This window comes from Chaetodon trifascialis, chromosome 11, assembly GCF_039877785.1.
Source record: "Chaetodon trifascialis isolate fChaTrf1 chromosome 11, fChaTrf1.hap1, whole genome shotgun sequence".
Lineage (NCBI taxonomy): Eukaryota > Metazoa > Chordata > Actinopteri > Chaetodontiformes > Chaetodontidae > Chaetodon > Chaetodon trifascialis.
The window spans coordinates 15,060,047-15,084,387 of NC_092066.1; the positions used below are offsets into that span (position 1 = coordinate 15,060,047).

A 24,341-nucleotide genomic window follows, 5' to 3' on the forward strand; every position below is an offset into this window, starting at 1 on the left:
TGTGGCCAACACCAGAATGGCTCTTGCTTAGCTGGGATTTCAAGGTTATTTTTATCCAGCGTAAACCCCCTGGGGGAATGGCAAACTGAAGGTCTGATTTCACTGATCTGTCACCCTCCTCACCACTGACTGCTTGAGCCTGGTTAACTCTACTCAATGACCCACTGCTGTCCAGAGCCATAGAGAAATGAATACTGACGGCAGTTATCAACATGATTGACTGAATACCTGCTCTCAGCACACGGTGTACCATAAACAAGGTCAGTTTATCTTAGCTCCTACTTATTTCCTGATAAACAGTAAATACCCATTTTAAGTACAGGAGATATAAGACTGTGACAACCGCACATTTCAGTAATGGCCTTTTTTTTTTATTGTGAACACTGAAAAACACTGAATATAACGAAAAGAAGCCAAAATGAGTTATAGTATAGTGCAGTGAGGAAAATTATTCAATGCAAGAATTATACAGGGGATTATGCAGTAACGCTGAGGAGTGAAATCATTATGGAAGTCAGGCAATGTAGGTCTTATATATCTTTAGTTGACATGAAGTGTGACAAAACAGGTAATCCGTTGTTTAAAAAAACATTTTGGATTTTTTAAAAATCCAAATGAAACCTCAAACATAATGGAGAATCTACCAATCTTTCTACTAGTCCCCATACACACACTTCTATTGTGCAACAGTGTCCGTTTCACCACCGAGCAGAGCTGTGGCAGCTGCAGAAGACAGCTTTTAAGTTACCGTATGATAAACAGGAACAAGCATAACCAGAAACAGTCCTCTACATCAGTAATATGGTCTCCGTGGATTATTCTGTGGAAACAAAAAAGAAACACTGGATTCAATTAAATTATCGCAAAGGAAACAATGAGTAATGGTTTCTAAATGCTATCATACATGAGCTAATGTGAACATGTCACAATAAATTGACGCAAATTCACAGAATACTGTTACAACAGACAGTGAACAATATAAAACACGTTACCAGGGGGTTGGGCCTGAAGCGGTACGCAAGCATCATCCTCTTTCTAAAAGCATCATATTCATCGTCACTTTTCGTGAGTGCGGCTGGACGTTCAACTCCAAACCCTGCTCCGTTCATGGCGGTCGTTCCCCTAGAGTGGGACAGAGAGACAGTCAAAATTGGTCCTTTCCACGTTACTTTGTCTATCCAGATGAAGCACAACAATTAAAAGACAGTGTCACAGACATTTTTGCGTGAGTGCTCAATGAAAGGGAAATGTACTGAAGATGTACACACTTGTTGACGGGGGCCTTGATTCCCTGTCCGTCACTGCCGAGGCCGTCACCCTCCTTCCAGCCCATTTTCAAAAGCATTCGGAAACCAAGATTCTCCACGGTCAACTTAAACTCTTTGTATTCTGAGTAGTCTGGATCCCGGCCCTCCTGCAAGTCAAAAAGACTAAAGGTGTGAATTATACACTTAATATATAACTTAATATTAAGTGTTGGATCATTTCGGGGAGGACGTGGTGGAGCAGAAGGACAGAGACACTGCTCGCTGACAGACAGCTGCTGAGTGCCGGGGAGCTCTGGAGGAGTAAACACCCGGAGTCACATCGGATTCTGCTCTGATCTGGAGTTCATTCTTCAAAATTGGAGGGAAATAACAGAAAAAACTGAAGTCTCTGATGAACGTGTTCAGTCAGAGGTTCGTTATCTTCGGGCTAATGTAGACTAGGACAAGGTAAGACTGGTCTGGTTACACGCTCAGACCACAACTGATAGAGGAGGAGGATGGGGTGATGACTGATTACTAATTTATCGTACATTACGCAAGATTTTCTTCTTTTATTTAGTTGATTTAACTGGAAAAGAATGAACAATACCAGTCATCTGAATCTGTTCAGTGCAGCAGATGTTGGAGCGTCTCCACACTACTTCACAATGGTGGTCTTCACTAAATACAGCTGTGCTATACTGTGTGGCATTCAACAGTTACATCTCTGGTCTTATGTGACTGCTGACTGTCCAATAACTTTCCAAGACTTTGGCTGTGATGCTTCACCTTTAAAGGGATAAACCGTGTGGTTTCCACAACAGTGCCAAATTGAATTTAACAGACTTTCAAATAACCAAGTGGCAATTACAGTCTCCTCCTGGGGATCCCTCAGGAGGAGGTGGAGGAATTTGCAGGGAAAAGGGACGTCTGGGTTGCTCTGCTGGCTGCTGCCACAGTGCCCCTGACCTGGATAAGCAGCTTGAAAACAGAGGCATGGATGGATGACTACAATCCTGTTTACAGACATTTCCAACTGACCCTGGTTCTACTAAACTGCGCATGGCCTTCCTCTGGAAAAAAGCACATTAACGGCTAATAGTCACTACGAATTACACTAAAGATGTATAAAACAAGTCTTACAGTACCCTGAAGAGGTTTTGGAAGGAATAGGTAAAATTGCTTATTTTCTCTGTACTCAATACACCTCTTAAAGTTACTCTCTGCACACATTCACTGATCTGTGGAATGTCTGTAAAACTCTTACTGACATTAGTTGTGGTTCCTCCTCTGAAGATGAGATTAATGGATAAGGGCAATCCTAGTGGTTGCGCAACAGCAAGATTCTTCCCTATTAGGCTTGAGAACAAGAGAATTCAGAGGAAAACTGACCTTGAGTGCCTTGAAGGTCTCCATGAACTTCTCCAGCTCCTCAGGGGGCAGGAAGTCGCCAATGAAGTGTTTCCCTTTACCCATTTCTGTCAGAGATTCAGCCCACTCTGGAAAAGTACAGACCGATGATCACTTTACCTTGTTGAGAACTGATTATCAAGCATCGAGAGCTGCTTTTCCACACCGATGGTCAGCCTTACCACGGGTCTTCTCCATTTCCATCTTTCGGAGACGATGCTCCCAGGTGCCTGCCTGCTGGTCCACCTCTTCATCACTGTCGTATTCATGTTGGTGGTCTCTTATGGCCTTCTCCCACATCACCTGCATCTCTGCCATTGCACGTTTGTGCTTCATGATCATGTCATACATCTCTTGCATCTACAGGGGGTATGAGAAAAACATCAAACACATACAGTGAGCAACACATCTGGTGATACTGGATTAGAGGATTAATAATCCTGAATTTGTAGTGTGATGAAAGAGAGCGAATGAAATCATTTTTGGGGTGGGTGGAATTTAGGTGCGATTTTTACTTAATAAATAAATTTTTTGGCATATTCATACCTCTTGTTGTTCTTTGAGTTGTCTTTTCTGGTCATCAGATAGTTCTGTCACTCCTACCAGACCAAGAGGCTTTCCCTTCTTATAACCGAGACCCCTTAGCTCCTGGGCTGAAACACACGTAACCACAAACTTATTTAAAAAGCAATACATGGTACAACTTAATCTACATGTATAACGATAGAGCTATCTCACATTCACAGCATCTTCTATGACTCCAAAAATGCTTATTCTAATTATGACCACGTATGGGTTGGAAAATATTACACAATGGCATCAGCTGCAAGAACATATTGACACTGCCTTCTAAAAGGGTTACACCAACTTCAGGTTATAAGTAAACAACAAAATGCATATGTGCACATATTTACTGCATGTAAAACACAAGTTCATGTACCAGAGAGCGAGGGTGCGTTAGGGTCTGGAACATTAATTTCCTGAGGAACAACGATGGGAGGAATGGGCAACTCGACTTTGTCATCCTCAGAGCCCCATCTACTCTTCCTCTTCCGTTTGACAGGTGGAGTTTCTGCCTCTTGAATAAGGGGTAGAGAACTGAGGTTCAGCGGTGGAGGGATTCCTGGTAATGGCGGCATAGCTGGTCGCAGAAGGTCTGTCCCCAACTCTGCTGCTGAAAGCGACGAGCTCTGAGAGGACGCAGCACGATACTCCTGTACTTTCTCTTTGTAGAAGCGGTGGGCTGGACTTTGGTGGTCACTTAAAAAACTGAAGAATGGACAACAGATATTTTACGAGAGGTCAATCACAGCCAAAAGTGAAAAGATTAGAAAAGTCACAGTCAGGCATACAGCGACTGACCTGAAGGCAGGGTTGTCTCGGTGGCGCTCAGCAGCGATGGCTTCCACCTCGGGACCACCCTCCGCCACAAACCTGGCCAGCTTCTTAGCCACTTGCTGGGTTTCTGCGTCCACTGGGGGGGAGACTTTAAGCAGCCTATCAGTACTGGGTCTCAATTCACACTCTACTACTGTACCGTACTCAACTGGCCCTCACACACCACCAGTCTAGAGCCAATAGGGGATAAGAAAAGGAAGGAGGGAGGAGGAGCAAGGGGGGACAGGGGTGGTGAATGGGGAACTGTATGGATGTGAAATTTTTACTTTAACACATGAAGATGATATAAAGCCCAGAGAGGCTCTACCTGCCTGTATAATCTTGTGCATAATTACAAGTAGAATCTTTATTCCAGCTTTCAAATCTAAATTATAATTAGGCACAACTTTGGGGTAAGCAATATGGACAAAACAGTGTACATCTCAATAATTGGGCTCAGGTTAAAAAAAAAAGAAAAAAAAAGGCAGTACTCTATTTTTAGCTTTCAAAGTCAAATATGGTTTATTAAAACAAAAGAGACTATGAGACAAACTGAAGAAGCCATGATCTGTACATGCACGACCTACGAAATTATTTTTGCATGATGGTGTGGTCCTGCAAGCCAGTATCTTTTTAAAATGCAGCTGAACGCTTCTGTCAATAACACAATACAAATATAGTGTGCGGAGAGGTAATCTTACCATTATCTGATGCATTCTCAGGTCTTAGCAAAGTCTTTCTAAAATCTGCAACTCTTTTCTTGTAGTAGTGATGATCCATGCTGCTCTTATCATATAAAAATCTGAAAGGCAAGATAACAGTTGAAATCAGATGAGTTTGAAAATACTGTGCGTGTAAATAAATCTGGATGAGACGCATTATCCTTTACACTTACGAGAAAACAGGGTTGTCCCTGTAGTCCTCCTTGGCCCTTTCCTCCAGCTCAGGTCCTCCCTCCGCCACAAAAGAGGCCATCTTGTCAATAATGAGTCTGGTGTCTGAATCCTCTGGGGGAGAGACTTTAAGCAGGCTATGAGTACATTTACTCTACGGGCACCTATGACAACATGTCAGTCACAAGGCAACTGTGCCACTGGAGCAGGCAGAAGATGCACTGAAATGTCCAAGCCATGGAGTTGTCCAGAGATACACTGAAAAACACAGGCCTTGAATTACCTTTCATCTCTAAGAATCCGGGGTAATCATCCTCTTCTTCCTCATCGTCACCATTTGGAGAACAAAACACATTCGGCCTCTGGCTGAGGACTGGATTCTTCTTGGTCTGTGAGTAGTTCTTGAACTGACTGAGCATGCTACTGACTCCAAGGCCAGGTCGCTTGCCAACAAGAATGCTCTTTTTTTGCAGTGTGTTTCCTCCTGGTGATGACGTTGAGGGAGTTTTGGTATCACTGCTGGAACCTAGAAAGAGTACAAAACACATGATGCATTTCTAAAAATCTACTACTAGCCTTCAGGTAAGAGTTACTGCTCTTTCTGCTGGACATGGTCCGGGTTCTTGCTCAAGCAGAACATCTGACAGGTAACCAGCAGAAGCAAAGTACGTTAACTTTCATGGTCCCTATTCTAAGCTAGTCTCCTTGGGTCGGGATGCTCTCTTTCAAAAACCTCCACCTCCCACAAACTGTACAGCAGTCAAGGACTTATTGTAGACAAAATGAAGCATCTTTATCTGTTTTTCCATGAGCCAAAATGACAAGGTCACAACTATTATTCTGTATTGCAGCATTCCTGTTGTGTTAAGTTTCACTGGACAACCTCACAGTGATATAGGGCTGTCAACAAATATTTTAAATTTGGATTACATGACTAATACTGGATATAAGAAAACAGAATCAAGAGATAATTGTGTGAATTACAATTTCTTTCTGGGGCCAATTTTGACAGCCCTGTGGTGATTTATAATGTATTACAATTGATAAGGATACGACAACACCATGAGTGTAGCCTACTGGTCAATACTGTGCAGATCAACGTACTAACCGGACGCATTGTTGGATTTCTCCTTCTGCATCTTCATGAACTGCTGTAAGAAGCTGCCATCATTCGCAAACTTGTTTGAGGAAGCGCCTTGAAGACTGGGAGAGCTGCTGTGACCGGAACAGACAAAATATGTGTTATGATTTTAGGTCAATGTTGGATGTCAAGAAAACATTCACACATAGCAATTCTGAATGACAAATCCAGGCATCACTGTACTAAAAAAAGTAAAATCATTCCCTCGTGTTGAATTTCCTGTGTTTGTGCAGTATAAGCAGGTCCATAAGTGTGTCTTTACCTTGGAAGCAGGGGTTTGCTTGTGGTTTGGACGTTCATTTTGGCTTGTTCTGCCATTCTGGCTTCAATCTCCTTCTTCTTCTGAGCTATCAGCTTCTCTTGATGGAGAATATTCATGTTCATCTTGTTTTTCTGTGGCTGGGCGGGCTTGGACTTCCATCCTCCTCGCCCTAAAATAAGATACAAGGGAAAAAAAATCCAATGTTAGAGAAATATGCATGTTGCATAGCATCAGAGCTGGAGACTGAAGTAGCAAAAAACATTTTCTAATATATGTCCTATAAAAATTGACCCAGTTCTTTAATATTTCTGAGATTCAACTTCTTAAACTCAGATAATATGCTACATTTATATTTAATATTCCAACTTTGCATTGCACACTAGCAAACAAAAGAGCCTGTCTAAACAAAACAAAAACAACTTTTACCTTTCTGACTTTGAACTGGGGCGAAAGGCGACATACAAGTTATTAAATGTGGATATTACAGGTTGCAGACCTCTGATGAGTCGGGAATTTGTAACGTCAAGTATGAATGATGCTAAATGTCTTGTTTGATAATAATGTTAACTACTTAATTTACCTTACCCGACAGCTAACCGCAAGCTAACGTTGCACACTGGTTAAGCGAGCTAACTAGCTGTGCAGGAGCTACAAAAGCTAGCTAAGTAACGTTAACAGCTATCCTGGCTAACTGTGTTTCCTAAGACCAGCTGCTAACTTACGTATCTAGATTGAGCATGCCAGTAAAATTCACATTTAAAATTCACCTGCATCGCCAGACTCCATGGTAGTAGCAGAGTGGAAAATATATTTCGACAACAACGCTAACAGACTGCAAGAAGGCCTTTAGTTGTTACCGTAGTAGCGTAGCTGCTTTAGCAGTAGCTGAATGCGCTGGCAAAATTAAGAACAACACTTCCGGTTGTAGTTTGTCCAGAATAAAAGCATTATCTCTTCCCATACACTATGATCTAATTCTACACTGCATTTTACACAAAACCAAGTAATTATCCGCCTGTACCAGCCTTAACAATTCTGGTCAGTCAGCTTACCTTGCTGCTGTTATTCTTTTTGTACTGTGTCTGTTATCATCTACTCCAAAAATGGCCCTTGTCAGGCCTTGCTTGAGGTTTGTGGTGATGAAAAATCACATCAGTGCAATGTCCAAAATAAATATGTCTGATGTATGAGAGAGAGAGGTCAGTCTCCTCTGGTCATAATGCTGCTACAGCTTTTGGGATGAAAAATATCCTAACTCCAGATTGTCAACTCCTTTTCACCAACATTCAAAATGAGTGTTGACACAATGCAGAATCAAACATATCCTGCATTGACCTTAATTAGGCCAAAACAACAAACCACAAAAAGCCCAGTATGATTACTGGCTGCCTTTCTGCACCACCTGTTTCAATGTGGCTCCTTACATTTCTCATCTTAAACCAAATCACAGTTAACTTTGGAGGCTGTGAAATCAACATTGAAAGAAAGAAATGTTTTAATTGTATTTAAACTAACATGGTCAGCTCCCTCTCCCCTCAAAGATTTAAGATTTAAATGATCTCATCACGATTCCAACTGTGAAGATTGTTTAATGTTTTCTTTGTGGCATCTGCAGCTCGCGTTCATGCTATAAACAAGGGGAAAAGGGCTAATGGCAAGATCCAAAAGCATTAGAATCGAAATATAAATTAAATAATGTAATGTAAATAAATGAGGCCTGGGTACCCTCCACTCAAGAGAGAACAACAGCGGCATCATTTGGTTGCATCTTTCTGTTCAGCTCTCTGATTATGTCACAAAGAGGCAGCATGTGTAATGAGAACAGTAATGGACCAAAGCAGCTTCAGAAAGACTAACTAACTGTGTAAGATGATAGTAAAAATGTCATGGTCTATTGTATCAGATGCTGCACTTAGGTCTAAGAGAACTGTAGACAGTTCAAAATTACAATCATAATGAAGATGTATTTTTATGTAAATCATTAACTTTAACTATTATGTGAAAAGTGATTGAATAGAATTAAAAAGACATGTCGCCCTAAGTCAGACTTTCTCGCTTTTATTGAGTGAAAATATTAAACAGGAAGTCGTTTTCGTGGTAATTTTTTCTAAGCGACATAGTAGCGTTGCGTTGCTGCTGGAGCGTTTCCGTTTTCACCGTGTCTTTCCTATTGCGAAAGTCAGGTTTGTTTTGTCCCTTATTGCTACCCGTCCACATCACCGAACTGGTCTCTTGCTTAGAGATGGCTGAAGCTCCCCAAGGGCCCTGCCGGTTTTTTTGTCACCGGTGTTCAGCAGAGATTAGTCCGCGTTTACCGGTAAGGACTTAAGAGACATATTTGCCTACTTGAAGAATGAGAAATTAGTGTTAGGCTTGTGTGTTTGTATGTGTGTGTGTTTATGTTTTTGCGCATACCCCAGTCACGTCGACTCGTTGCTGCTTCTTAGCTCCGCTAGCTAGCTAGCCCCATAGGCATCAACGGTCCAGAGTGACAGTCAAGTGGTAGTAATTAAGTTGGCTAGTACGCTCATGTTTTGGTCTTGTGTTTTAGGCATGTAATTTCAGCTATATGGCAGTAGAATGAACAGGATCTAGACAGAGCCCATCCTCACAGCTTGACAGGTCTCAACGGTTTAACGTTAGCAAGCAAGCTAACAGAAGAAGGCGTAATTCGGTTCACTGTTTTTTTTTTTTTAAAGTCAGATTTCGATTCTGTCAGGGGCCGATCAGCAGGTTACGGATTTTACTTAATGATTTTCGTTAAGCAAATATGGAATATCTACATGAATATTTCTTTCCCATAAGGCTAGGTGATAACGTATTGTTGTGCCGCAAAGAGCAGTCAAACTTTGACACCGTGTCAGTCAGCTAACTTCACACTGCTGCTGTGGCAACAGGCCGCGTTCCTGCCACAGCAGTCTGTTTGGAGCCATTCACGGGAAGCTTCTTGAATGTTACAGTCACCGTTACTTTATTGACAGTCAGCCAGCTGCTTGCCTGTGTGACAGCGTCCTATCAGGAGATCATACGTACTGATTGGAAGTGCTGACAGTGTGTTATATATGGAGGCTGCAGTGTGTGGTGCTGCTGAATTGTATCGCATTTCCACTCTTTTGTAGGGCTGCGGTTAACATTACTTTCATATTTTTCTAGATTAATCGATTTGTTCTTTGGTTTATAAAATGTTAGAAAACGGTGAAAACGGTGATCCTTGTTTCCCATTAGCCCACGATGACGTCCTCAAATATCTAGTTTTGCCTACAACCCAAAGGTATTCAGATTACTGTCTTAGAGGAGTGAAGAAACTAGAAAAAAGTCACTTCTTAGTAGCTTGAAGAGGAGAATTTTGACTTCAAACAACTGATTACTGGATTATCAGAGTAGTTTCCGGTTATTTTGATAGTTGACAACTAATCGATTAATTGTTCAATATCTACTACTTGGCCACCCCATTTATATCAGTGATGGTATACTAAATATTAGAAACACCTCACCACACAGTACAGTTTAACAACAGCACACAGCCTCCAAAATGGTCATAAAGCTGAATAAACGCCTCTCCGACACTCTTAACTGAACATAACAACCCTCAGGAGGTCAGGATTTTTCTGCTGAGCTGTTGAATTAGAGTACATTAGTTTTAGCTTTGTGCACCAAATAAATGGATAGCTGTGTGTGATAGATAGATAGATAGATAGATAGATAGATAGATAGATAGATAGATAGATAGATAGATAGATAATTTATTCACCCCCAAGGGAAATTCACAACATCCCCAAGAGAAATTCACAATATGCACACTATATATTCACATTTGTATTTTCACTGTAGGACTACACCTGTCCACGCTGTGAGTCTGGCTTCATTGAGGAACTACCTGAAGAAAGAAGGTATGGAGGATTATTGTGCGCTCATGAATTTGATTCATTTGATGTTCAAGTGCATTTCTGAGTCTTTCTTTATCATCATGTTCATGCAGTGCTGAAAATGGCTCCGCATCCACGTCCTCCTCCGCTGATCAGAACCGCCCAGCCTTTGAGGTCAGTGTGACTTGTTAAATCAGCAGGTTCAGGGAAGCATTTCGCACCATTGCACCATGATTTGACATTGCCTCTGTCTTTTCTACTAGAACATGGATCACCAACATTTATTCACATTCCCCTCTGGGTACGGTCCGTTTGCCCTCGGGATTTTTGATGAAAACTTCGACCTTCGAACGCGGCTGCCGGCAGAGGACAACCGAGAGACAGAAAACAGGAGAGAACGAGAAATGGCATCACGGCAGCGATACAGTGCGCGACAGCCACGGGGGAGACATGTCCCTCGACGACCGGGTACGCGCCATGAAGGAGTGCCAACATTAGAGGGGTGAGACATTTTCAGCAGTAGAGTGTGTGTGCAAGGTTATTGTGGGACACAAGAGGATAGAGGAAAAGAATGAACTTTGTTTGTGAGAGTATTATCTACTTTGCATATTTATGCCAGAAAATACATTGTACATTTTAAAACATGATGACATGATGTGTTTAAATACGTCTGAACATAATGTAGAACTTCCAGTAAAAATAACACGGTCTGCGATGCCTCTTACAGGAAGCATGTTACCCATCTAGTAGGGGGGGGGCAATGAAATTCATTTGAATTTTCCCCAAATTCTGTTTTCTGTTTTGATTTTTCTCAATTCTGTGTTTTATGATTGAAGCACATTTTGTCATAGAAGAGTGTCTACTGTGAAAAAACTTCATGGTATAGTAGTAGTAGTAGTAGTATAATGGTAGAAAAAAAAACTCTGTTCATTTATAAGTTGCACACACATTTTGTCAGCGATATTCCACTTTTTATAGTCGGCTCTGCTTTTGCTATCAAATTCCATGATTCTGTCTTCTGCATGGCAGAAATCACAGGGCCCTACTAAAATAATATCGCAGTATTTCAGGGTTTTTTCTGCGATAATCATATTCTTCATGATATGACAAAGTACAGTGAGGCAAAGACTTGGTGTTGCTGTGCTGAGCAAATGTAGTGAACTTAGTGAACATCTCACAGTAGCTGTTGAGCTCTCCTCTTGCTCACCCAGGAGTTTCTGCATGAGGAGGTGTAAGAAGTTGATTGTATTGGCTCCTTTTGTTGTCACAGTCTTCTTGCACTTCTTACATATTACTCTGCTTTGTTGTACATCTGAACTTTTGTAAGCAAATCGCTTCCACACTACTGTCATCGCTCCCCTTTTCAAACTAACTCCAACATGGAGCCAGTGGTACTACGTCATTATGTTAACAATTCAGAATATTGGCATTATCTCGCTGATTTTTTTTTATCACATTAAAAATTTTACTTCTTGTGAACGATGATGTTGCACAGCCCTTCTAGCTGGTATTCTATCTAGTATTATGTGTGTTAAGTATTAATATATTTTTGTGACCATGAAATTCTGAACATGTACTTACATTTTCCATTTGTGCAGTTTACATAAGAAGACAAGTTGAATTTCTCAGTGTGGTTCAACAAGTGGTTATTGAAAGTGTTTGTTGTTTTTTTCTCCCCCGATACAGAATTATCCAACAGCTAGTAAATGGGATCATAGCACCTACAGCCATGCCAAATATCGGAATGGGACCATGGTAAGAAGAAGAAACCGTGATGCTTGTTTACTTGTTTCATGTCCCTGAGTGAAATGATGCTTAATGTGTTAACTTCTGGTCTTTTTTGTTCTTTTTGGTCTTTCAGGGGTATGCTTCATTCCAATCCAATGGACTACGCCTGGGGTGCCAATGGACTTGATGCGATCATTACACAGGTATCAAAGTGTTATTTTGTTACATGACAGAGGAGGAAAAACTGCACATCAGTGTCCTAAGAACCTTTTTAGTAGACCCCAATATGTTTGAATGGTTTGTTTTATAGCAATATGTACATATTGTCCACACTGTGCATCGCTGTAGACCAATCCTTCATCAGTGCTTTTGCCACGATGCTGTACTAAAACAGTGGCAATGCATCCACGTCAGATACGCAGCTGGAGGCATAAAGAAACATGGCTGTGTGTCCCAGCGCCATATGACAACGGCGTGGAAATACTTCACCAGAACAGACATAGATTTAACAGTCGTTTTCTATGTTATTTACATTAAATAAACAGAATTCAAGGTATTTAGAGAAGAAAAGACTCACACTGTCCCTGCAAGGAGTCAGTGGTGTTGTCACTGCAGTCAAATCAGACCACGACTCAGAGCAAGTCAATGACTCTGCTATTCCACCTCCCCCCAGGTTGCCTCTGCCTACATGAGATAATCCTTTAATGGCCGCATTTGAGACTTATTTGAAGAACTGATTATTGAGTATCTATGGAAGGTACTCTGTTGACACTAAACAGAACGCACCTCTGTAGCTGTCAACTCAAACTTTGTGAAGAACTGAATCAGACATATAGATGAGCGATATATTAAAGGAGAATGTCGTTGGTTACAGAACAACCTTGCTCTCATGCAGATGAGCTCACAGCTGTTTATAGGGATTCTGCTCTCTTTCACTTGTAGTTATTGAACCAATTTGAAAACACGGGTCCTCCTCCTGCAGACAGAGAAAGAATAAAGAGTTTACCCACCATCTCCATTACAGAGGAACATGTGGGTAAGTCTCAAACACCTCTTATCTCTCTGCCTCTTTTTGAAGCCATCTGTCAGAACAGAAGGTTCTCGTCCCTTGTGATCAGTGTTGTGCTTTGTACTGGCTTCACAGATGTCATTACAACCTTATCAGGAACCTCGTATAAAGTAAACCCTTTGGATAAGCCTTTCAACCAGATCAATAACAGTGTTTTCTCTATTATAAATAGGGATGGGTCATGATTTTCAAACTTTCACTGCCTGAAATGTCATGAAATTATATTTTCTTTTTAGTTTTTTATCATCACAGAGTGATGTGGGAAGATTCCTACGTACAGATTTACTGATATTTTAACTTAAACCATGTTGTGTTTAGTGCTTGTAAAGTGCTCCAGTTTAACCTTATAATGCACAAAACTGATGTCACTCAAACAGAAGTGGCGTGATCACAACGCATGTGACAACGGGCCTCTTTCTGTTTGTGCAGGTGCTGGTTTAGAGTGTCCTGTGTGCAAAGAAGACTACAGTGTTCAGGAGAGGGTTAGACAACTGCCGTGCAATCATTTGTTTCACAATGACTGTATAGTACCATGGCTGGAACAGGTATGTATGTCAATCAAGGATGTCCCGAACAGATCTGTAAGCTTGATATTAGATCGTGGTTTTTCATTCGTTTGTATATAGAGAACAATGGCCAAGCATCTAAATTTGTCAAAAAAGAAGCCTACTAAGTGTCTGTGACAGTTAAAAAGTTAAAAATACACAATACAGATGGAGGATCGTATAAAAAACTCATCTTTGATGCAGTATTCACAGGAAATATTCAGCTCTAAATCCATGCAATTCGCTTGTTTTACACTTTTCTTCAGTTATTGCTTCATTATATGGCTTAATTCTATAGTCTGTCAGTTGTGCAGTTATTGTTGTGTGTTGAAGATAATATTAAATATCCTTTAAATATGTCGCTTAGTGATTACTGACACTCACTCATTGATTTCATGTTGGAGGTTCATCAGCTGGGTCCACATTAAACATCCTAGCTAACATATTAAGTTCCTTTGTTTACTTTTCATGTCTTGAAACCTCTCAACAAACGCCTGAAGGAGTTTTTGTACGCTCACCAGAGTATTCGTCTCCATTAAATCCTTGCGACAAACTGACAGTCTGACGCTGCCCACAGGGTAATTTGTGGTCAGACCGTAGCGGATGGGCTCAGAGAAGGATGAGCACACCAGATGTATATGAATTGTTGAACTAATCTTCAATTTGGGTGGCGACTCAGAGGTCTGGAAGCAGATGACTGTTAATCTGTTCAGTCATATGTGAGCTGGTTTGGCTTTAGTGAGTGTGCGTAGTGCTGTTGTGGTTGTTGACTCGCAGGTATTGAATGATTCCGATGGGGGTGATCAGTCCTTTGAGCTTGTTACTGTACTGAAAATAGTTTTTACTCAAGTCTCATTCATGCTTCTTTCCAACAGCACGATACATGTCCTGTGTGCAGGAAGAGTCTTAGTGGAGAGAACACAGCCACAGACCCACCCGGGTTATCAGGGATGAACTTCTCTCCCTCCTCCTCATCCTCTTCCTCTCCCAGCTCACCTAGTAATGAGAATGCTGCCAGCAACTCATAGATTTTCACCATCGTCGCCACATCCCATCTGAAAACCTCACAACATGCGTCAAACGAGACCCAACGGCTCCTCTCCACAGCTGAGACCAGGACAGTCGTTCGTCTCAATCCAAGGGGACGATATGAGTTGAGGTGAACTCTGAATCTGTTACAGACCGTCAGTCGTCATTCCTCCCCCTGTGCTGATCGGACGCTGGGTCCAGCTCCTGCTGCTATCGTTGCCGAGTATTTGAGGAGGTGGGACCGGGCAGTGATGAAGGAGGATCCAGAAAGGCTGTGAATAGTAGTAATAATAATAATAATATTGGCATTGTAACCAGAACGGAGGCAGAGTTTGAGCCAGAGTGGACTACTTTTTGATGGAGACATGTCTCTGCCACGAGGCGGGGACACATTTTATATTTAAGACAAAATGCTCTTTTTAATAAAGACATTTCCTGTGGTGGTGCAGAGTACAAAGATGTGTAGATAGAGAATTCATTTTGAGCTGTCAGCCACTGCACAGCTGCTGGGTCAAACTAAAACCTTGAGTGTACGCATCAGGTTTTTATTTATTTGCACCTTTTTTTATTTTGCACAAAATTCTGTCTGATGTTGAGGAGAATGTGAATTTGGTTAAACTACTGAAAAAAAAAAGATTTTTTCACATTTTTGCATTGAATGAGTCTTTTGGGACTTTTTTTTTTCTTTTTATTAGAGCTTGATCTGGTGTACTTGGTGTATCTCGACAAGGTAAAGATCCACGCAGCTCAACAGTGGACAGATTTTTATTCCTCAAGTGAAACAAAGAATAACTAACCCACTTATTTATTGAACCCTTGCCCAAGACACAAATTGAGCAACGCAAAAGGAGAGAAGACACAGACGAACCGGCATGGGATCATCTTACCTCTATGGGACTGACCAAAACAAGTGTATTATTTTATTTACTGATTTTTCGTACAGTTACAATAAAGTACTTAAACAGATTTGGAGTTTTCTGCTGATAATGTGCAGTTTCAGAATGTTATTAACTATTTAATTGTGCACATTTAGTAAAGCTTTGATGTTAAGTTTAATCAGGAGAAAGACGAGAGTTTTTCCTGTCTGCTTTTATCTCTGTTGAGGCTTATGTTGCTTTAATGTCAGTAGCTCATGAACACGTTGACCATGTTTTTACAAACTGACCCTGCTTTATGTACGTTTTGAACCTTTGAATGATTATGTAGTCATGTGATGGTCAGACAATCCATCCCAACTCACAGCCTCGGAAGTTGTCGTGCTTCTTTTGCCTCACAGCATTGAATCAGAGCGGGTTTAATGTGGCTTTTTTGACACTGATCAACAGAAGTGAAAGTAAAGATATTAAGATATCTAAATAATAATAAAATACTTGTTTGTCTAAGTATTCACCCCCCTTAAAGGACACACCTAAATCCTCACTGGTGTCCATTTCATAGCAGACATTTTGACTTGTCAAAGCAGAAAAAGCACAGGTGGAGCTGATGATATTGATTATAGCTGCATCACATTTAGGTGGGCTGGTTCCAGGGTTCTGCTACTGTGCCTGCTCACTCATTGCTGTGGTGTAGTGGGACAGTTAGCAGAATGGAACAAACACTACTGTTATTACACCTGTGCTTTTCCTGCTTTGACCAAGTGAAAAGGCCTGCTGTGAAAAGGGTCTATTGGTCATAAAAGTCACATTATTAGTGCAGTGGTGATCAGTCAGCAGGTTCCAGTTCATTGTATAAATACACCTGCGTCTGGACGGTGAGGTGAGTCAGTATCGAGGCAAAACCTGCAACAACAACCCAGCGAAAAGCACAAGCCAGGGGACCGGTGCAAGAAAACTTCCAAATCACTGAACATCTCTTAGAGAACAGTGACAGGACAAAAAAACACAAAAACTTCCAATGGGGGCGAATGCTTTTTGGAGGCACTTTAAGTCAAGTAAGTCATCCATGAAACTAGGCAGCGTGCCAGTCTTGCATTTCGGTGGCAACAAAGACGGACTTGTCAGACATTCACAGCAAGCTCGAGACTTTTTGCAGTGATTAACAAACAGGTGGTCGCTGAGTCATCAGACCAGTGAGCTGTCTGGTTTTCATATTCAAATGAATAGCAATAAGAAATGTATTTTCCAGATGGTCCCAATGCTGCATATATAAAAAGCTTTGTTGGTTTTAATGGCTTAGGCTACTTAACCAATATGGTCACCACCTCTCCCGTGTATAGGTTAACACTCCTGTGTACTGGAACATGTTTCACCGCTTGACCACTTGTCTTCTTTTTCTTGTTTTGCCATTTCAGTGAATCGCTGTGCCTTTTCGGTCTCTTGTCATTTGCTGAAAACCATCTGAGAGCGTCACACAGCTGCATCACGCTACCAGGAAATTACAGTGAACCTTGATGCATTTTAGTTTTGACTAATGAAGTGCAGGGAGGATGACAGAGAGAGGGAAGAGGGGGGGGGGGGGGGGGGGGGGAGATGATGTTTATGACTTCCCAGCATTGATGTCAAAAGGTAAGAAATTTATTACAAGAAGATTCAGTAGAGACTTGAAATTTACTTTTTATTACATTTTTCAGAAAAACATTATCTAGCAGGGATGATTCAGCAATTAGCACCAGTTTTTATAGTTATCTTGCTATTGTTACATAGGCCTGCGTGGGTATTTGTGTAAAACCAAGCTATCCTTTACATGTGACCAAAATTAGACTCAACCAAATCTAGATCAAAGGAAATAGGCTAGCTACTTTATCTCTTCTCAAGTGACAAAGCACCTGATTGTAATGGCCCACATCCTCAGAGTGTAGGTATGATGCTCTGTAGCTCTGTGGATTTGGCCATTGGCACATACATGCATTCAGGCTACTTTGCATAATATTCCTTCAGGCAGAGAAGCTAATAGGAAGGCATTTACTACACCACCGCACATGTATAACCAGTATGTATATGCCAAAACAAAAACAGTAGTAGTCTATTAGTGATGCTGAATCTGCACGTGAAAGCATCCTTCTGTCCGCGTGCACACTGCATCAGTGCCTCTGCCGTCACAGGTAGTATCTGCACGCACTGCGCACGAGCTGACTCTGCCTCTGAATGTCACAGCATCTTGAGTTGTCAGCAGTTGAAAGAGGCTGCACAGGTAATTGATGATTCCTCCGTGTTTGCTTTGTGTTTTTCATACTCACACCCTTAGAAAGTAAGTCCCAAGAATGCAAAGCACCAAAACAGGACAAGTATTAGTTGCATGATTTGTGTACCTGTCTGTGTCCATGGGCACCATTTGTACTCTTGTCATCTGCGCCTCTAAACCAGCAAGTCCAGACTCCAAGGGCCAGAAATCAAAACGTGCCTGGAAACCAAAATGTAGCTCGTGAGAGGAGGAAGGTACAGTGTGTTCCCTGAGGGGCATGGACCCAGCCACGAGCATTCAAAGGATCAGGCACGTTTGAGGCGACATGTGCCACAACAAGTGTCCCTTGTAGAGACATGGACCTGAACTGGAGACCTATTCCAGTTTCTGATCATGTGTCTTTGACAAAGTTTGACACCTCTGCGTGTGTGGAAGAATCACATTAATATGAACACTTGTCTTGCGTCCTCTGTGCCACCCCCGTATGGCCGCTAGGGGGCGCTAAACACCAACTATGGATGGCATCGATTCAAGAGGTTGTCATTGAAAACACCTTCTTAAACATATGACATCATTTGAGTTTTCATTAACACGTGGTAATTAAACTTTTGATGTCAGTCTGTAACGTCATTGACAACACGTTAAGCATCAATTTCCGTGTGATCATTTGAATCGAGCTACTCGAGGCAGTTCAGTATTTAGGTCATGACTGAGAGGCCTCAGCTGGAGGCAGCTTGGGCTGAATTAGGAGCAGCATAAGCTAATAGTTTAATGATATTTGACGCAGTCAAAGGGCTCATATAGTTTAATGCTGGAGCATCTTTGACACAATGACGAGTGAAAGTAAAAGCGCAGTAGTTTGCAAAGAAGTCACGTCCACCCCTCCCTCTGTCCCTCTCTCCTTTCTCTCTCCCTCTCTTCTCTTCTCCATCTCGCCTCTATCCCTGATTGGCTTTCTCCAAACATAATTGGAGGCAAAATTTGATATGCTCAATGTCATGGACAGGAATGAGGTTTCACCGGCGTCTGCTGCCACCATGAAAAAGAAGGCGGTGGGCGGCAGTGGATGCAGCCACATCAGCGCACCTAAGGCTGCCGCGTCCAAATGCACAAGAAGCAACAGCAGCCAGAACTGTCTGGACTCCGGTTCTTTCGGCGCACCAAGCGGTAAGCAGCCCGGTGCGCCCAGCAACGTCGTGATGGACGAGACGGAGGACGGAGAAGAGGAGTCCAAGTTTCAGCATCCGCGGTTGCGCCGAGCCGGGGGGAGCGGCAGCGGCGGAGGTGGAGGAGGCGGTGGCAGTATCAGGATGAAGAACTTTACGCCAGGAGGGGGAGCCGCGTCCTCGGGTTCCAGGAGAAACTCCAACAAGGAGCCCTACCACACGCACACAGAGGACGCTCCCGCCGCTCCACGGCCCACTGCTGCCTCCAGAGCTACCGAGACTCAGACACCCCGTCCGGGCGATGCTGCCGAGCGCGGCGAGACCAGCAGAGCATCTGGGGCGGAGGCGTCGGCATCAGCGGTCGCGGTAGAGGTTTTAAACGCGACAGCGGGTGATGGTTGCAACAGCGTCGCTCCAATTTCCAGCATGAAATGCAACAAAAACGGAGAATGCAGGAGGGACTCGGGTACCGGGAGCCTGCGCTCAATCATCTCCAAGCAGGAGAAGCAGACAGGAGGGTCGGGAAGGGCCGAGGACGGAGGGGGCGCCAAGCGAGGAGCTTGTAACTCGACCACCGCCAGCATGGACGGCTCGATCACACCAGGCGGGTCCCTGACCGGGGGCCACGGAGGAGAGAGCGCTAACCCCGGTGCTACCCCAGTGTCCAGCGGTGTCCCCGAGAAAAAGGACTCCAAGGTGTCCTTCTCTAACGCACCAAGCCGGAAAGCCTCGTCCTCGCTGCACGGCCCGACTCAGACTCAGACCCAGCAGCCCAGGAACTCTGTCACTTTCCAGAAGCCGGAGGATGGACCGCCAATCGTGCCCGCCGAGGATGCGGAGCCTCGGGGCAGCCAAGCCAGCTTCATGCAGCGGCAGTTTAGTAGTATGCTGCAGCCTGGAGTTAACAAATTCTCCTTACGCATGTATGGTAGTCAAAAAGCAGTGGAGAGAGAGCAGGAGAGGGTAAAATCAGCTGGAAATTGGATTATCCACCCTTACAGCGATTTCAGGTAAGAGCTGTGGCTGCCATTGGTCGCACGTTGAAAGTCATGAGGGGCCCGTATGGGTCCTCATTGTCATCTACAACTCACTTCATAGTGAGTAACCACTGTGCCTGCACGGGAAACACATGCATGGTTATTGTTCAAGGCTACAGGCTGCTGATTTTTCATTTCATCCCCTGTGATTGAATCTGTAGAGCTTTGAATCGATGCATTGCAACGTGCTGCCATGAATCCCCCAAACAACCTGTTGTCAGGCAAAAGGACTTGAGCAAAGAGTGTCCTTTCAAGGTTGTAAACAAATCCTGCTCCAGTCTGTATGCATACAGTAGCTGTCTGGGATGCTGAGCGAGCCCGGCCTGCTAACACAGTGCGTTCACGGTTAACAAAGAGGACAGCGCTCTGACGCTAATTCGGGCTCGTTTAAAATGCCATTATTCTCAAAGATGTGGTTAATGTAGTGGGCTATAAGCTATGCTCTGCGACAAAAGCCGTGCCGACAGGATGTGGGCTACGTGTGTGTGCGCGCGCGATGCGCTCAGTAATGGAATGTCACCTTGAGCCAAGTGTGCGAAACCTCAAGCATGCTCACTGGAGACATATCCGCCTGTACGACTCCCCGGATCCTGCATTTTAATGACGGATGCGCTCTGTTTGTCACGGCTCGAACACCGATAACCCAGCTGGACATCCAGCAGCTATTTTGTCTTGCAAATATTTAGAGATGCCTACAAGCCAAGAAGGCTCCTCGTGACTCGGGTTTGACTTATCCTGTAACCCCCCCCCCCCCCCCGACATATAGCGCGTTGCTAAATTGCATTTGGGTCACAGAATCAGTAGGTTTTACGCTTTGCTGGGCTTCTAGCTTTCAGCACCTCAGTGAGTGGACAGCTCCCGTCTAATTTGGAGTCGGCTGGCGCGTTAGAGCGCTAACCCCCCCCCAACAGCCCCCCCATTCATGTTTGGCCCATTTGTATCAAATAACGCCCAGTCAGTAGACCACTAAAGGCTAAACTTGAGACATGTTTTCAACAGCAGAGATGTAATCTGACGACAGGCCACTTTGGAGACCTCCCTCTTCCATGCAAACTCCCACACGGTGTGAGGCTGCAGCGGCCCCGCCGTCATTCTCATGCTAATGAACGTAAAGTTAAAACAGCAAAGTTGCTTCAAACATTACAATCGGGGCGGCTATTGTTGTTGCCGTGGAGTGGAGGAGCCAGAGCTTGTTGCGTAAGTCGCAGTGTAATGACTCAGCGCTGCACCTGTCCTGCAGAGCCTCCTCTGACGGGCTCAAACCTCACTACTGTTACTCTGCCTGTCCCAGTCACCAAAGTGCCACATCACTACGGAAAGCAAGTAGCCAGACAGTCACCTTGTTGGCGTCCATGTGTACCGGAAGGTCGTTAAGAGCTGAAAATGCGGGGTTAGAAAAGGAACCTATTGTTCTCTTTCGACCCCTGCAGACCCCAGCTTAATACTTCATGACTTTTCCTAATTATATGAGAACTGAGTCACAGAAAATGACTTCTGTTTGGGGTCTCAGAGATATAATCTGATGAAATATAATGGATGTAGTATTTGTGGTGGTGTTGATAAACACTTTTTATGTAGCACTACCCCTCCCGAATCCTAAACAAGTTTATTTGCATCGCATCTTGGATCTTATTGGAGTTTCCCAATACTTTGTTCATAGGAGGACTAATTTACCCCAAACATGAAGTGATGTTACTGTGACAGATAACATTTGGACTATGTAACATGTGCGCGTATATCAAAGAAAATATGAAATATTTCAGCGTTTTATGGTTGTGTTTTTATTTTCTCACCATCAAATGTGCAAGCTCTTATTTTTGCGAAGGAAAGAATTATGGCTTCAATTTTTTTCTACACATTGGGTTTTAAAAAGGTCAGAAGAAAAGAAAAAAAAATTAGATTTTGCAATTATTGTTTTCTGTTTTATTTTTACAGCAGTGTGGTGAGTGTAAGTAAAGTCAATGTCAGCAAAACAGCAGGGTTAAGAGAGGAAAATCTTCATCAGCCATTCTTTTTTACTTTTCTTTTTTGCTTCATGAGCGCAGACAATCTTAAGAATCCCTTTGTTGCATTAGAAGTGTATGGAGTGCATGGAGAAATTGACTAATAATTGTAGTATGTGAGTCTTGGAAGTTCAGCAGCATGTCTCTCTCGCGTCCTTCTGCATGTTCAGGCAGGCAGAGTGTAGCTCCTGCTCTTTGTTCACACTTTTCCATCTTGAGTTAGGAAGTCTCTTGTGTCTGTCGGCTTTCCACAGCAGCTCTCTTTTCTTATCTGACTCTATTTTTGTCCCCCCCCCCCCTTTTCCCCTCCTGTACCCATGTTAACACACTGTCATGTAAACACCACAACTACGCATGCCTGCTAGGTTCTACTGGGATTTCACAATGCTGCTGTTTATGGTGGGCAACCTGATCATCATCCCCGTGGGCATCACCTTCTTCAAGGATGAGACCACGACGCCCTGGATCATCTTCAACGTGGTCTCCGACACCTTCTTCCTCATGGACCTGGTGCTCAACTTTCGCACTGGAATCATCATCGAGGACAACTCAGACATCATTTTGGACCCTAAAACCATCAAGAAGAAGTATCTAAAAACATGGTTCATTGTGGACTTTATCTCCTCCATCCCAGTGGATTACATATTCCTCATAGTGGAGAAAGGGATCGACTCGGAGGTGTACAAGACTGCTCGGGCCCTGAGGATCGTCCGCTTTACCAAGATCCTAAGTCTTCTGAGGCTGTTGAGGCTCTCCAGATTAATACGCTACATTCACCAATGGGAAGAGGTAAGAGCATGCTTTTAATGACTGTGCCTGAGTGAATATTATATTAACGCTAACCATACAACTCTCAGCCACAGAGGAAGAAACACCCAATCTACTCGGTGATAAAAGGTCACTGATTTGCCTCCAATATGTTGATGTTGGCTCGGGACCAAGCCAACAATCTGCTTCTCTGTCTGCTTCGAGCGGCCTGCTCTCCTCCGCCTGCAGGCTCGATATTAATGCTCTCACCTGCCACATGGTGAGAAATGTATAATGTCAGCAGGATGTTTGAGCTTTAACAAACTTTGCATTCTAATTACTGTTATTGTCACACAACTAGCTCCGACACACAGCCCTCTGTCTCCCTGTCTGACCTGGCAGTCCCACAGGTGGTATCAGGCGGTCTAATAAGCTGCCTATTAACAGGGCAAACACAGTTAATCAATTAAGGCGCCAGAGGAAGAGCAGGTGGGGTAGAGGGTGATGATAATATGCAGCACTAGGGGGCTGTTGACTGCGATTATATATGTCAGTAATTGTTCATTTAAAGGGATTGGGGAGGTTAGATAAGCTGGCATGTCCTCAGAGGCCTGACTGGCAGACTGTGAATATGGGTGCTGTTGCCAGGTAGAGTCCCTGCATCTTGTAGACTGAACTCAAAGACCCAGTCCTGCCCTTCCTGGCTGCTGAGCTTTTATTTACCCTGCCAGGGATGCACTTTGTTGGGGGTGCCCTGCTCCAGCCTCTCCTCAGACTCCTTCCTCAAATGAAGGAGAGCAGCCTGGGAGGCAGGAGGTCCAACGATGTCACGGGATCGCTCGACTTTTCGTTTATGCCAGTATTGGCAGGCTGGTGTTGGCATTTTGTAGTGGTGCGCAGCGCAGTGGGGCTTGGCTGCTAACTTGACCTTTGGATAATTGGATTTCTGAAGATATGATGTGATGCTCGCACACACACATACACAGTGGTGCTTGATGGGAAGTAATACTTGGCATGCATGGAGAATGAAAGCGGAGATGTGGTGGAGAGTGAGAAACTGACACGAGAAATGCCCAGTTTCAAATTATCTGTCATAGTTCATTTGGAAAATCCAAGAATCTGAACCCGAAGCTGCTTTTAGTTCCTGTAACTTTCTTGAAGCTGTCCGTGGTGCTGAACATCTCCATTAGCCAACACAGCGACGTGTACAGTGCAGTTCCTCTCATCCATCCTCAGCGAAAAAGATATGACAAATGATTGTATTTTGTCAGTTGTTGATTGATAAAAACTGACAGTGAAAACCCCAGAAAGGTTAAAGCGGCATTTAGAAAGATCAGCACATGTGATTCATGTCCAGTCTCATTCCTCATCGCTGATACTCACAGAGTATCACTTCTCCCTCAGCTGCACTGAGTAACAAATGACCCATTTCTCATCCCTTCATAGTAGACTCTCTCTGGCCTTCCTACATGTCTTGTACAGTACTGTAATTATTCAGATTTAGACCTTCTAAAGATTATTGTGGTATTAAATGCAGCCATTAGACTATTAAACACCAACAAGGAGTGGTTTGTTGAAGTCAGTGGGGTGATAGATGATTGGCCTATAAGTGACTGTCCAGTGACTGAGAATGATTGATGTGTGAGACGACAGATGATCAGTCGCTAAGGATCATGATGGTCCCTGTCCATCACTCTGGGT

General features: G+C 43.3%; 3 protein-coding genes across 4 annotated transcripts in view; 2 read left to right on the forward strand and 1 right to left on the reverse strand.

Annotated features, from left to right (window-relative positions):
* Positions 1–349: 349 nt before the first annotated feature.
* Positions 350–7,244, reverse strand: sugp1 (SURP and G patch domain containing 1). Of its 2 annotated transcripts, none has more exons than XM_070974037.1 (14): positions 7,098–7,244; positions 6,331–6,499; positions 6,036–6,142; positions 5,211–5,453; positions 4,930–5,053; positions 4,736–4,836; positions 4,020–4,143; positions 3,598–3,926; positions 3,204–3,310; positions 2,840–3,017; positions 2,640–2,746; positions 1,269–1,414; positions 993–1,122; positions 350–820 (listed from the first exon to the last, which is right to left on the reverse strand). In XM_070974037.1, exons 1-14 carry the CDS (start codon positions 7,114–7,116, stop codon positions 794–796), a joined length of 1,911 nt encoding a protein of 636 aa, XP_070830138.1. In that variant the 5' UTR covers positions 7,117–7,244; the 3' UTR covers positions 350–793. The 2 variants fall into 2 exon arrangements, with proteins under 2 accessions (XP_070830138.1, XP_070830139.1); XM_070974038.1 differs by having other exon boundaries at positions 6,036–6,139; positions 7,098–7,203.
* Positions 7,245–8,506: 1,262 nt separating this feature from the next.
* Positions 8,507–15,526, forward strand: rnf126 (ring finger protein 126). Its single transcript, XM_070974039.1, has 9 exons — positions 8,507–8,647; positions 10,162–10,220; positions 10,310–10,370; positions 10,460–10,698; positions 11,883–11,951; positions 12,058–12,127; positions 12,867–12,960; positions 13,423–13,538; positions 14,414–15,526. Exons 1-9 carry the CDS (start codon positions 8,573–8,575, stop codon positions 14,564–14,566), a joined length of 936 nt encoding a protein of 311 aa, XP_070830140.1. The 5' UTR covers positions 8,507–8,572; the 3' UTR covers positions 14,567–15,526.
* Positions 15,527–18,673: 3,147 nt separating this feature from the next.
* Positions 18,674–24,341, forward strand: part of LOC139339100 (potassium/sodium hyperpolarization-activated cyclic nucleotide-gated channel 2-like) — a 31,671-nt gene continuing 26,003 nt past the window's right edge. The window contains exons 1-2 of the mRNA XM_070974556.1: positions 18,674–19,863; positions 22,259–22,682. Of these exons, the coding sequence (XP_070830657.1) occupies positions 18,674–19,863; positions 22,259–22,682 (1,614 nt within the window). The remainder of the gene's footprint in view (positions 19,864–22,258; positions 22,683–24,341) is intronic.

What these genes read in the sequence shown, in the direction of transcription:
- sugp1 (XM_070974037.1), bottom strand. An exon ending in TGAGAATGCATCAGATAATG is followed by an intron (nt 4,144 to 4,735) that starts GTAAGATTACCT and finishes GGCTGCTTAAAG; the next exon opens with TCTCCCCCCCAGTGGACGCA. An exon ending in AACTCAAAGAACAACAAGAG is followed by an intron (nt 3,018 to 3,203) that starts GTATGAATATGC and finishes TACCCCCTGTAG; the next exon opens with ATGCAAGAGATGTATGACAT.
- rnf126 (XM_070974039.1), top strand. Translation starts at nt 8,573, where the DNA reads ATGGCTGAAGCTCCCCAAGGGCCCTGCCGGTTTTTTTGTCACCGGTGT. An exon ending in AGAACCGCCCAGCCTTTGAG is followed by an intron (nt 10,371 to 10,459) that starts GTCAGTGTGACT and finishes CTTTTCTACTAG; the next exon opens with AACATGGATCACCAACATTT. An exon ending in CATTACAGAGGAACATGTGG is followed by an intron (nt 12,961 to 13,422) that starts GTAAGTCTCAAA and finishes CTGTTTGTGCAG; the next exon opens with GTGCTGGTTTAGAGTGTCCT.